The 12461-nt window shown below is 41.5% G+C and overlaps 1 protein-coding gene across 1 annotated transcript; it reads left to right on the forward strand.

Moving 5' to 3' along the window:
- Positions 1-431: 431 nt before the first annotated feature.
- PYCR3 (pyrroline-5-carboxylate reductase 3) lies at positions 432-9964 on the forward strand. The gene is made up of 6 exons (XM_016432064.2): positions 432-1042; positions 5993-6057; positions 6694-6873; positions 7889-8101; positions 8754-8846; positions 9280-9964. Exons 1-6 carry the CDS (start codon positions 793-795, stop codon positions 9460-9462), a joined length of 984 nt encoding a protein of 327 aa, XP_016287550.1. The 5' UTR covers positions 432-792; the 3' UTR covers positions 9463-9964.
- Positions 9965-12461: the final 2497 nt, after the last annotated feature.

Consider the following 12461-nt stretch of genomic DNA (forward strand, 5'->3'; position numbering starts at 1 on the left):
CCCCTTATTTCCCAAATGTTCAATGTATCAAAATTCCTGTTTTTTATTTTTGCACCATTTGGGGGGAACATTGCGCATTGATTGTAATTATAAAACATTCTTTATACAAATAAAGGAAGAAATGTTAATTGCTTATGAGTAGGCTGAGTAAATAGAATAAAAATGACATTACTATGTAAATTAATTTACTTATTTAGTGCCACACCAAGCAAACTTCCAAAGGATTACTCTATAGACCAAGAAAAAAATATTAACAAAACTCATCTGAAGGAACAAAAAAAGTCAAGGTACATCTCAAGTGCAAAACCAGACCCTATAGAATTTCCCCGAATGGTGCAAAGCATGCCCCACATACACTCCGCTTTTTGCCGTCAGAGGGGGGCGGATACAGACCTCAGCCTATCAGAGATGAGAGCTCAAAGAGCCATTCGAATGACGTACCCAACCTCCTAGACAAAATGAGTGCATTAAATGAGAGGCGTATGAGGACGGAGCGGAAGGATAAGAGTGTCAAATGATACAAGCCAATCCGCAAAAACAATAGGACCATATTAGCCAATCCTCGGAGCTTGGGGAATTGACCTCTAGAGCAAAGAATGAAGAAAAGGTAGAAGAGCCGCTGAGAGGCGTAGATCTAGCCAGCCAATCAGCGACGGGCTAAGGGTACCGGAAGGACCAATCGGAGTGCGCGAGGGGGAGGGGCTGGTGAGGCAGTTGACGGCGGTTGGCGGCGGTTGGTCTTCGTGGTCTGGCTCTACCGGAGCTCATGTTCTCCATCTGCCACGGAGGGCAATGGCGGGAGCGGCAGCTGCGGCAGCTGCTGCAGCAGCTGTAACCGCAGCGACGGCGGTATCATCAACGAAGGTGTCAGCGTCTGCCCCACACCTAACCACGTCTTCGCCGTTTCCATCGACGACCACCATGCCTACCCCGGCAACCTCAGTGTCTCAAATGCCTTGGTCACCGGAAGGCCCGATGCAAATCGGTTTCGTGGGTGCAGGTCGCATGGCCGAAGCTATCGCAATGGGCATGATCGTATCAGGTAATGATCTCCAGGCCGAGGCAGGAGATGAGATAGAGACTGAGATTCCTCCATATCTTCCCAAACCCCACCCCACCCATTACGCACCACACTCCTCTGGACTTTCACTTTCCTGACCTCTCCGGTCACAGAATCTTAGATTGAAAGACTTCACAACCCGCATCCGAAAAAGAATTCTTCAATAACTTACATATGGCCTTTTCTTTAGGACTTATGTCCAAATGGGAAGCTACGGCGCTGTGGGTTAGGAAGTTAAAATTAAGATCGAGGCCAGATTATTACCTCTTCAATTTATACCTAATTTCTCTCAGCCCTGACCTCTGTTTAAGTGAAAAACAGCCTAATCTCTTCCACCAGACAATCCTTTAAATATTAGGAGGTAACTATTATGTTCCCTATGATTTTATTCTTTTCTAGTCCCAAAAAAATCCTCATTCCCTTAACTAAGATCCTCCTGGCATAATATGAAGGAATGCCACAATCTTAATTACCCCCTTCTAGACAACTTATGGCCAAAAATGTAACTCCCACAATCCCACAACTGAACACTTTATTTCAGATGTGATGTGCCCACATCTGCAATACTTGTCCTGGACCAGAGTCCAGTACAGTGGAATTATCATTTCCCTAGCCCACTCATCAATCCAGTATCATACTAGCCTTTTTGTTGTTTTGTTATTGAAGGCCTCCCATACCTCCAAGCATTGTGCTAGATGTTGGGAATACAAGGTCCAAAATGAAAGTCTGAGCTTTCAACAAGGTTACATTTTACTAGGGAAACAAAAGATTTCTGCAGATGAGTAAATAAGAGATAATTTGAAAAGGGAGAGAACACTATTTAATGGTGTAGAGGAGGATCAAAGAAAGGCTTCTCTTGAGATGTATAGTCTGAGCCAAACCTTAAGGAAACTAGACATCTAAGAGGATGAGCTGAGGAGAGATGGAAGAAAGCTGTGTGCAATGACTTGGAACTGGAAAAGCCAATGCCAAGTTAGTAGTAGTAGTTTAGCTAGAATGTTAATACAGAAAAGGAAACAATAAGTCTGGAAAATAGATTGAAACTAGATTGTGGAGGACCTTAAATACCAGCCCAAGGAGTTTGTATTTTATCTTAGAAATAACAGGGAATAGTTTTGAATAAGAAAATGACATGGTAATATCCATATTTTCAGAATATTAAATCTGTCAGCTTTGTGGAAGATAGGTCAGAGAATGGAGAGCCTGGAAACAGACTAGTTAGGAAGCTATTGTAATAAATAGTTCAGACCAGAAGAAATATGGATGTGAACAAAGGTAGTAACCATTTGTTTAAAGAGAAGGGGACATGTGTTAAAGGTATTGTAGAGGTAGAATCCATAAGACTTTGAAACTGATTTTATATTGAAATAGGGGAAATGTATGAGGGAGAGAAAAGAGGTAAGTTTCTGAGTGCTTGGAAGCACTCAAGAAGAGAGAGAGTAGGCCTGGATATAAAGATTTCAGAATCATCTGCATAAAAATTATAACAGAACCCATGGGAATTGTAATATCACATTTTTAATTCAACTTGCATTCAATTCCCCCAGATCTTTTATAGATGAGTTGCTCTCTAACCACACCCTGTCTTATACTCATAAAGATTATTTTTCAAACCCAACATTTATTCATGTTAAATGGCATCTTTTAAAATCTAACTCAGTGAACTAGTAAGAAAAAATTTAATCTAAATGAAGAAAGATGGGAAGACACTCCCAACCTACCCCTTTGTGGAGTTTGTTTTTGGGAGGTTGTTACACATTGCACAGGTTTTCGGACTTGTTCAGTGTATCAATCAATTGTGCTAAAAAAGTACTCTTTGTCCTTTGGAGTGTCTTTCTGTGATGGGGAAAGGAAAGGATACTTTGAAGTAACTATGTTGTTATAAGAAATGATATCAATAGAAACTTTAAAAAGATATTTATTGAACCCTATTATGGATGTCATGGGTAAGGTATCATGCTAGCTCTTGACGAAATTAAAGCACAGGAGACACTTGTTCATATTCTCCAGGAGCTAGTTTATAGTGTCCTTGGGGAGACAATATCTAACAAATGAAGTTAAATCACAGTAACATTTAAGAATTCACTTTTTTTAGTGCTTTAGAATTTCCAAAATGCTTTCCAATATTACTTATGTCTGTGAAGTGCATATAAATAGTATCTCCTTTTTGCATTTGATAGATCACCTGACTTGCCAGTAGTTACAGGTAGTTAGTTGTGTTATGAATAAAATTTTATCTTGGGAGACTTTATATTATAAGTATTAGCAAAGAGAAAGAAAGAAAGTAAGTTTCTAGTCTAACTAACTGAAAAAGTCCCCAGCCAAGTTTTTTACACTCTTATCAGGTCCTAGGCTCTCCATGAGCCCTGGTCCATTTTACAATTGGGGACTTAGCTACCCATATGGTCAGGCCAGACAAATTAAAGCCAGCTGAGGAATGGGCTTGAGTTCAGGAAGGGCCTGGAGTACAAAAGGCCAAGTGCCCAGATTCTCAGCCTGGTATGATCCAGCCCAACCTGTAGCTTGTCAGAGATGGCTTAAATAGATAAATATGTGGACAGCTGTAGGAGAGCTCCTACATGGCAGAGAGATTGAGCTTGATTCACATGCTAGCTTTTCAACCTCAGTCTTAACCTTCCCCCAAGATCCTCTAATTGGCCAAGATTTCATCTCAGACCCCGTACATCACATCCCTTGACTTGCGCTGGTCAGGAATCTCGCCTGCCACGCTGGCAAATTAAGACACATGTTTCTGTGACACCTACTTATTTATTGTGGGTCTTCTGGGATTGGACTGGGTTAGAGGACTCCCAGATGTTTATTCTCACAGTAGTAGAGCTGAGATTCAGACCTGGGTCTTGTGGCTTCTAAGGCTACTAATGCTCTTTCCATCCTATGACATTACAGCATTTGAACACACTGTAAAGAAGCAGCCATGCTAAGCTGGCTTGAAACAAACTGAATCTAATTTAACATTTTTGCAACATTTTAAGGTTCATAAAAGTGCTTTGCTTAAAGCAACCCTGTGAAGTAGGTAGCATAGAAATTATTGCCTTCCATTTTACATATGATGCAACCAAGACCCAAAGAGAAATGACTTACTTGTCACACAAAGCTAGTGGGTTTCAATCAGGCTTCAAACACAGAGCACTTAATTCCCAAATGCCAAGCTTTTCTCACCATACTAGATTGCTTTAGCCATTATTGCATACCATTGTTTCCAGTACTAAGCATCTACTATATATATGCAAAGCACAGAGTTTGGATACCAAGACATATAATTCCCAATACGGAATCTTACAGTCTCGTCAGAGAAGTGGGGGGTGGAGGTGGGGAAGAATTAAACAATAGTATATGATTTGAGGAACCACTTATTTATTTTAAAGAGTCATGGAATGGAAAGAGATTTGGCCTCAGGTTCAAGAAGACCCGAGTTCAAGTCTTGGCTCAAATATATACTGGCTTTGTGGTTTTAGGCAATTCACTGCTCTCTCAATGCTTCAGGCAACTGTCTAAGACTTTTAAGTGTAGGAACAGGTTTTGATCTACATAGAGAGGAGTTTCGATACTGGAAATTCCCTCTCCCAGTAATGAAATCACAGGGGTAATCAGTCCAAAATATAAAGATGCAAAGACCCTCTCCTAAGTCATTCAGGGTAACTTTTGGTCTTATTTCTTTCTCAGTGGGGAAACAAGGGAAAATGTCAAATTGTAGAACCTGGAATACTGTCATGATTGGCTTCAGGCAGGCCACCTCTACTCAGCTGTAAAATAGGGAGAAAGTGGTAACCTTCAACTTCCCAGGCCAAAATATGTTTTTTAAAGATAAATTGTCCTAGAAACTAGCATTTTTTATTTTAAGTTTATAATTATATTTTAGTTTTTCAATGATCAGCTATTTTTTCCTTTCTCCCACCCTTTCCATTGGAAAAAAGAAAAAACAAATGTGAAAACAAAAATAGATTCCCATATTGACCAGCAGGTGGCATTTTCTGAGGGTTTAGAACAGGATTCTCATTTAATCCTTTTTTGTGTCTTGGAACCTTCTAGCAGGCTGGTAAAGTCTTAACTATGAATTCCTATTCAGAATGTTTTTAAGTGAATAAAACAAAATGTGCAGTATTACAAAGGAAGCCAGTTATGTTGAGCTGTAACAAAATATTTTTTAAAAAACAAGTTCAGGGGAAGGTAAGTGGTTTAGTAGACAGAAAGTCAGGCCTGGAGATGGGAGGTCCTTGGTTCAAATTTGACCTCAGATACTTCCTAGCTGTGTTTTAACCCCAGTTGCTGTACATTTACCATTCTTCTACCTTGGAACTGATACTCAGGACCAATTCTAAGAGGGTAAGGGGAAAGAAGGAAGGAGAGAGAGGAGGAGAACGGAGAGAAATTCTTGGGACCTCCACTGAAGAAACTGAATGTTGTCCCCATTACCAGAGGAAACAGGCTAATGGTAGGGATCTATCAGGAATTACCTTGTAAGCTTTCTTGACTCTTGAGTCAATGCTTCTTGAAGCCTTACCCTAGGCCCATATGACAAGATACATGATTTTTGGAGGTAAATGGGATTCCCTCATTTTAGTCTTTTAAAAAAAATAACCATTTGAGGATAGGTGCTCCCAGGATCTCCATTTTTATAGATGAGAACCCTTAAGATAGGTTGAATGACTTGTCTTTGGTCATATGGCTGACAGGTGTCAGGCTTGACTCAAACCCAGATCTCCTAGGCGCTACACTTCCTCTACCATTCACATTACTTTCCCCAACTCCCTAATTTTGAATAGAAGGAAATGGGTCAAGCCAGGGAAAGCATCTAGCCAGTTAGTTGGCAGAGCCTGAACTAAACTGAAGTCTTATAGAGTCTCTCTTAACAGTGCTTCAGAGCCCACCCTGCTTCACCGCTCTCTTCTCTGTCCTTAACTCTTTCTCCAGGAAAAGTGGAAGCTAACAATATCTTGGCCAGTGCTCCATCAGACAAGAACCTGTGGCATTTTCAGGTGACTTAAGGGCCCTGGGAAAAAGATTGGCTTCATTTGATTTCTGTGACCCAAGACCAGAAATGAGTTCATTGTAGCTCATTCCTAAGTAGAACCACGGGCTCTGGGGATTTTGATTTTTATCTGTATTTTTCATCTTTATGTAAAGCCTTGTAATGGAAAGTTGGGTCAGGTCTGTAACTGGGAGAAATTTGTTACTGATTTCATGCCAAGGATATCAGAACGCTTGAGAATTGAAGGTATTTTCTCTCTTATTGGGGATAAGGGACAGCTAGAAACTTTCACTACACAATGCTCTCATTCAAGGAGGGAGTAGCACAGAAGTATCTCCTCACTGTCAATCTATTGGAGATAACTAAGGATCTGTGAATCTAATCATACTGCATAATCATTGGTTTAAATTGACCAGTTAAGGATCTCTTTTGTTTTGGGTTTTTTAGCATGGTGGTGGTATATAGTAGATAGAGTTCTGGACTTAAAGTCTGGAAGATCTGTGTTTACTCAACACTGTTACTACCGTGGGCAAATTACCTAACCTCTCTGTTTCAGTTTGCTCATAGAGCATTTTGCAAATCTAAATTCACTATATAAATATATATATATATTCACATCAACTGGCTTTTATCTTTGGAATAGAATTTGGGCTGTAAGATAACTCATTCCAACACTGAAGTACTTCAGAACTGCTCCATAGTTTTCTTTGCCACCAAGCCCCACATCCTGCCCGTTGTTCTGGCTGAAATCTCTCCTGCTGTCACCAGGAAGCATGTTATTGTCTCAGTGGCTGCTGGTGTCTCTCTGCACACTCTAGAGAAGGTGAGTGTTCTTAGTCTTCTTTTTCCAAGTTAGCTTCCTTTCCCTCCTTTCCTCCCAGCTTTCTAGCATGAAGGTCATAGCCATATGTTTTGGCTTGTCCTTGATTTATGGAAATGACTTTAGTCCTGGGGTAGTCTCTTTCCCCTGTGTTTTCACTGTTCATGTCTAGCTGTGGACAATTGGATCCAAATCTCCCCCTTTTTCTCTGTTTCCACCTCCTGACTTGACCATTTAGAACACAAAGTTCAAGTTAATTCAGTTATTGGGCTGTGGGGTATCCAGGCCACAGAAGAGAGAAGGGAAAATCATATCACATTATAATCATAGCAAGGCCTTCAGTGACTGCTACTGAACTTAATAGCCTAAGGACAGCTAGGTGGCTCAGAATGCCAGGCCTGAAGATGGGAGGTCCTGGGTTCAAATCTGGCCTCAGACACTTCCTAACTATGTGACCCTGGGCAAGTCACTTAACCCCCATCGCCTAGGCCTTATTGGTTTTCTGCCTTGGAATTGATATAGTTCTAAGACAAAAGATAAGGGTTTTAAAAAAAAAGAAACAAAAAACTTAAAGCTCGGAAAGATGGAAAGTTATTCATAATTCATCCCAGAGGTTAGATGGGGCAGAACTATTCTTTGACTTGGCAGCCAGAAAAGGGAAAGTTTGGTTTGGTGTTTGATGCAGTACTTACATGGCACTGCAGGTAAAGATCCCATTCATTCTATGGACATTTCATTTATGTTGAATTGACACTCTTACTTTATATGTATCATGAGACATCTTGAAATGCACCTGTTTTCTTCCATGGCTATTCAGCAGTGGAGTGGGCGATCTTGGAAAGTATTTTTTGCCTCATCACTAGATGTCTATAGGCAGTGGCTAGATAATTGCTCATTAATAAAGTTGTAGAGGTTATTTGTCAAATATCAGTGGAAGTAGGTGGTTCCTTCCAACCAGAAGTGTTTTTTACAACTCAGTCTGAAAGTTCTCCTGGTGATCCTTATCTTTTCTTTGTAGCTGCTTCCTCCAAGATCGAGGGTGCTCCGGATCATGCCCAATCTACCTTGCAGAGTCCAGGAGGGTGCAGTAGTAATGGCTCGAGGCCGCCATGCTGAGAAGTGTGAAACTGAATACCTGCAAAAACTCTTATCTGTTTGTGGTCTGTGTGAGGAAGTACCAGAGGCCTACATCAACATCCACACAGGCCTTAGTGGCAGTGGTGTAGCCTATGTGAGTGCTATAGAATTACTATGCCTTCCAGTGGTAGGGTCCTAATATCTTTCTAGATCTGCACCAAAAATGGCTTTCCTTCTGTACATAATGGAATATAGGGCCCACTTCCCTATTGAAGTACATTTACCCATGTGATCCACTGATATCAGATGGGGGGGGGGGGGGATTGTTAACATTCTCTAATGGTTTGAAGCCAATCTCTTCCCAAAATTCTGTCTCATAGCTTGTGATGAGAGTCTGGATTGTCTCCCTAGTGCCTGGCACATAACAGGGTTTTTAATAAATGCTTGCTGAATTGATTTGGGCAATCAATCAGTGTATTCTATGAGCCAGATACTGTGCTAAGTTTTAAGAATACAAATAAAAAGGGAAAAACAAGTCAACTCTCTGGATCTCTCAGTTTCTTCCTCTTTGTAACATGAGTGGCTGATGTTAAATGATCTCTGAGGTCCCTCATACCTCTAAATCCCATGATCTGATGAGTTGGATGGTCTTTGTAGTGAAATGGCCTTGGTAGACAGATGGCTTACTGTCACTATGAGTTATAACAGGTTATGCCAAAAAGATTTTAATCTTCTTTTGTGTTGGGTTTTGAAGACTTTGAAATGTTCGCTTTATATAACCATCTATTCCTGTCATTCCTCGGCAGGTTTGCATGTTCTCTGAGGCTTTGGCAGAAGGCGCTATCAAGTTGGGAATGCCGAGTTCCCTGGCTCACCAAATTGCTGCCCAAACACTTCTGGTGAGTTTGTTCTAACAACTTGCCCAAGACTCAGACAATAGCCTTTTGGCTTGCCCCAAAGTTGCAGTTCTAGGTCCTACCAAAGGTTAGAAATAAAAAATGGGGAGGAATAACTTAAAGAGAAGAATGACATTCTGCCCCCCTTGTCCCAGCTACAGCCAAGTAGTGATGTGCAGGATGCTGAGAATGGAGAAAGAAAGAGTGGAGAATAAACACGGTTTGGACAGAAGATATGGAAGGTATCGAGTATACAACATAGTGCCTTCCTTACACATACTAGGAACTTGGCAACTCTGTTTAAAATAAGTTGAAAGTGGTGAGGAAGGGTGTAATTGCAAAAATTAGCAGAGATTGAGGCAAAGACAATGGCTGGCTCATCACTTTGATCAAGGTCTCTCTACCACATTACTCTAACCAGGGTCTCTTCTTATAGGGTGCAGCCAAACTGCTCTTACAAAGTGGACAACATCCTGCCCAGCTTCGGTCAGAAGTGTGCACCCCTGGGGGAACCACCATCTATGGGCTCCATGCCTTGGAGCAGGGTGGGCTACGGGCTGCTGCAATGAATGCTGTGGAGGCTGCCACCCGCCGGGCACAAGAGCTGACCAAGCAGTAGAGATCCTGAGTGCCAGCCATCTCCTTCCCCAGCCTTGCTCCTCCTTCCCTGGAGTTTGTGAGAGCTAATAGTGTGGGTGCAGGAAGAGACCTCCCAGCTGTGAACAGAAACCTCCTGCTCAAACCAGCTGGCATCTTTCTTCCTTGGACACAGGCCCCTTTCCTTGAATGTGTACCCTGATCACTCCCCTCCCTCCCCACACAAAAGGGCTCCAGGTTGATCCTCTCCCAATGCACATTCCAGTGTATTGTACCACTCTGCTCATAGGCTCATAGGTTTTATGTGGGGCAGAATGAATCCTGGATCAGGATCCCTCCCAAAGGTCTAGTGAAAGAGGATAGTAAGTCAGCACTTTTCCATTCCAGTCCCTGCTTCCCCAAGGCCTCTCCTAACACATAGGGAACAAAAAGATCCCCAAGTTTATACACCAGTTGATTTTACAGATCCAAAGTTTTCTCATCTCAAGGCAAATTGCCCTTAATAAAACTCAATTGGTCTTGTTTGTGCTTTGTTTTGTGTAGGAGCTAAAATTGCTTTGGACAAGGGAAGGAGAGGGGAGTTTCTTAGTTTCTATCTAGTGGGGCATCTTCTAGAAGGGTTATTAAGCTTCTTTCTCAATTGGGCGGGTCAGTGGTAGGACCAAGTGACTTCTGAGGTCTCTTGCAACTCTACATCTAACAATTTGCTCTGTAGCATTTACTTTAAGTACATATAGCAAGGTGGAAAAAGAAACGGACTAAAGGGCAAGTAACCTAGGTTGAGGTCCTGACTCTTCCATTTGCTATTAACTACATGACATTAGGCAAGTCACATCACTTGGGTTTCCTTTTTGGTAAAGTAAGACTAGATGAACTGTAAGGTTTCTTTGAGTACTGACTGATTGGAAATTTCATTACCTTGAGTCAAAATGTCTTTGCAGTGCCCACTCATTTTTCCTAGTTGGATCTCCATTCTAATTTCCCATATATACTTGGAAGATAGCCTCATGCTTCAACCACTTCCCTCTCCCTAATTTAGCATCATCTCTAACCATGCTGGTTGCCATCTTCTGAATATGCCCTAGTTTGTTACTATCCTTCCTGAAATCTGGGTCTGGATTGAATCTGAATCTAATAATCTAGATAATGGGGTCTGACCGAGATAGGAGACAGCAGAACTGTTACTCATCTAATTCTGAGGCATCTATTTGGTATAGTAGATAGAGTGCTAAGCTTGGAATTATGAAAACTTCAGTTCAGATTTGGCCTCGGATGCCTCCTAGTTCTATAGGCAAGTCACTTAATCTCCATCTGCCTCAATTTACCCATCTTTGAAATGGGGATAATCCTAGGGTAGTTGTAAGAACCAAATGAGTATTTGTAAAGTGCTTAGCACAATGTCTAGCATATAGTTAAGCATTACATAAATGCTGGCTGTTATTTTTTTGACCATATTAATGTAGCCTAAGTTTGAGTTCAGTGCCATTTCATTGCTGACTTTTTAAACTCTTACCTAATGTCTTGGAATCAATACTGTGTATTATAGTTGTAAGGCAGAACCAATACCCCTAAGGGAGTGAAGTGACTTGCCCAGGGTCACTCAGCTGGGAAGTGTCTGAGGTCAGATTTTGAACCTAGAACCTCCCTCTCTAGGCCTGGCTCTCGATCCACTGAGCCACCCAGCTGCCCCCTTCCTCCCCCCCCCCCCCCGACTTTTTTTTTAAACCCTTACCTTACATCTTAGAATCTATACTGAATATCCATTCCAAGGGAGAAGAGTGGTAAAGGTTAAAGCAATTAGGGTTAAGTGATTTGCTCAGGGTCACACAGCTAGAAAGTATCTGAGGTCTGATTAAAAGTCAACACCTTCAGACCTGGTGCTCTTATCTAGCTGCCCCTGTTGCTGACTCCTTTTGTGCTTGCAGTCTATTAAAGTTCCTGGGTCTTTTTCACACAAACTGATGTCTAGCCATCACAAAACTATTGATTTTTTTAAAATCCAAATCTAGGACTGTACACTTACCTTTTTACAAATGATCTTATATTTGCCTCTTCATTCTAGTTAAGATTTGATAAGCTGTCATTCTTGTACAAAATGTATGGCCAGCTTTGTGTCTTCCCTAAATTGGACACCATGCTCTGCTTCACCCAAGTCATTGGAAAAAATTTTGACTAACAGAACTAATATATGACAACATTAATCACTGGTTGCCTTGAAGATAGCAGGTGAGCATCTTCCCATTTCTCAAATTAGGAAGTGTGAAGCTCAGTGGATTTGGGAGCTAAGGAACAAACCTTTTATTTAATAACATTTTTAAAGTTGGCAGAGCACTTCCCTAGGGACACAATGTGAGGCAGGCAGTGCTGCAAGTGTTATTACTCCCATTTTACAGTTATTTCAAACATCTAATGCATCAGAACCAAGACATTGAAGTCCAAGGTTCTTTCCACCCACTTTGCCGTAGGACTCATTAGTTCAAAGACTTCAGGACTGAGTTGAGAAATGAACATTCAGATCTAAACTATACCAACCTTGAACTGTTTGATCTTTGTCAAGATCTCCCCTCTTTGACCAGCCAGCCAGAAATTAATGGAGTCTATTTTGTCTTGGAATAGGATAAAACTTGCCTGAGAACTCGGGCCCCAAGCCAGCAGCTTGGACAGGTTTTTGAATCTAGCAGTGCCACTGGCCGTCATTGATTTCTTCTTTTGAGACACTGAGGCCTAGGAAGGTGCTTTTAGAAGTTACATCATAGCTTGGACTTCCCATCTCTAGGCCTGGCTCTCAATCCACTGAGCTACCAGCTGCCCCCTGCCAGTTTCCTTTGTGAAAAAGGATAGGGACAGGGACTGGGACTGGGATTATTTCATTGTTTTAAGGGAACCTTCTGGTGAGAAAACTTGCTTCAAATGTGAGTACTTTCTCTGCTACCCATAATGGAGTTACCTCAAGCAGTGGTGATAGCAACTCAAATAGAAATGAAGCCCACCAATTACTTATCCTTGTGGCTGCATTTTGAC

The sequence above is a fragment of the Monodelphis domestica genome, chromosome 3, assembly GCF_027887165.1.
Source record: "Monodelphis domestica isolate mMonDom1 chromosome 3, mMonDom1.pri, whole genome shotgun sequence".
Taxonomy (NCBI): Eukaryota; Metazoa; Chordata; class Mammalia; order Didelphimorphia; family Didelphidae; genus Monodelphis; species Monodelphis domestica.

Excerpts from the sequence above, each read along its gene's own strand:
- PYCR3 (XM_016432064.2), top strand. The coding sequence starts at position 793 with ATGGCGGGAGCGGCAGCTGCGGCAGCTGCTGCAGCAGCTGTAACCGCA. Across the intron at positions 8,102-8,753 it reads GTGGCAGTGGTGTAGCCTAT|GTTTGCATGTTCTCTGAGGC; the intron begins GTGAGTGCTATA and ends ATTCCTCGGCAG. Across the intron at positions 8,847-9,279 it reads TTGCTGCCCAAACACTTCTG|GGTGCAGCCAAACTGCTCTT; the intron begins GTGAGTTTGTTC and ends CTCTTCTTATAG.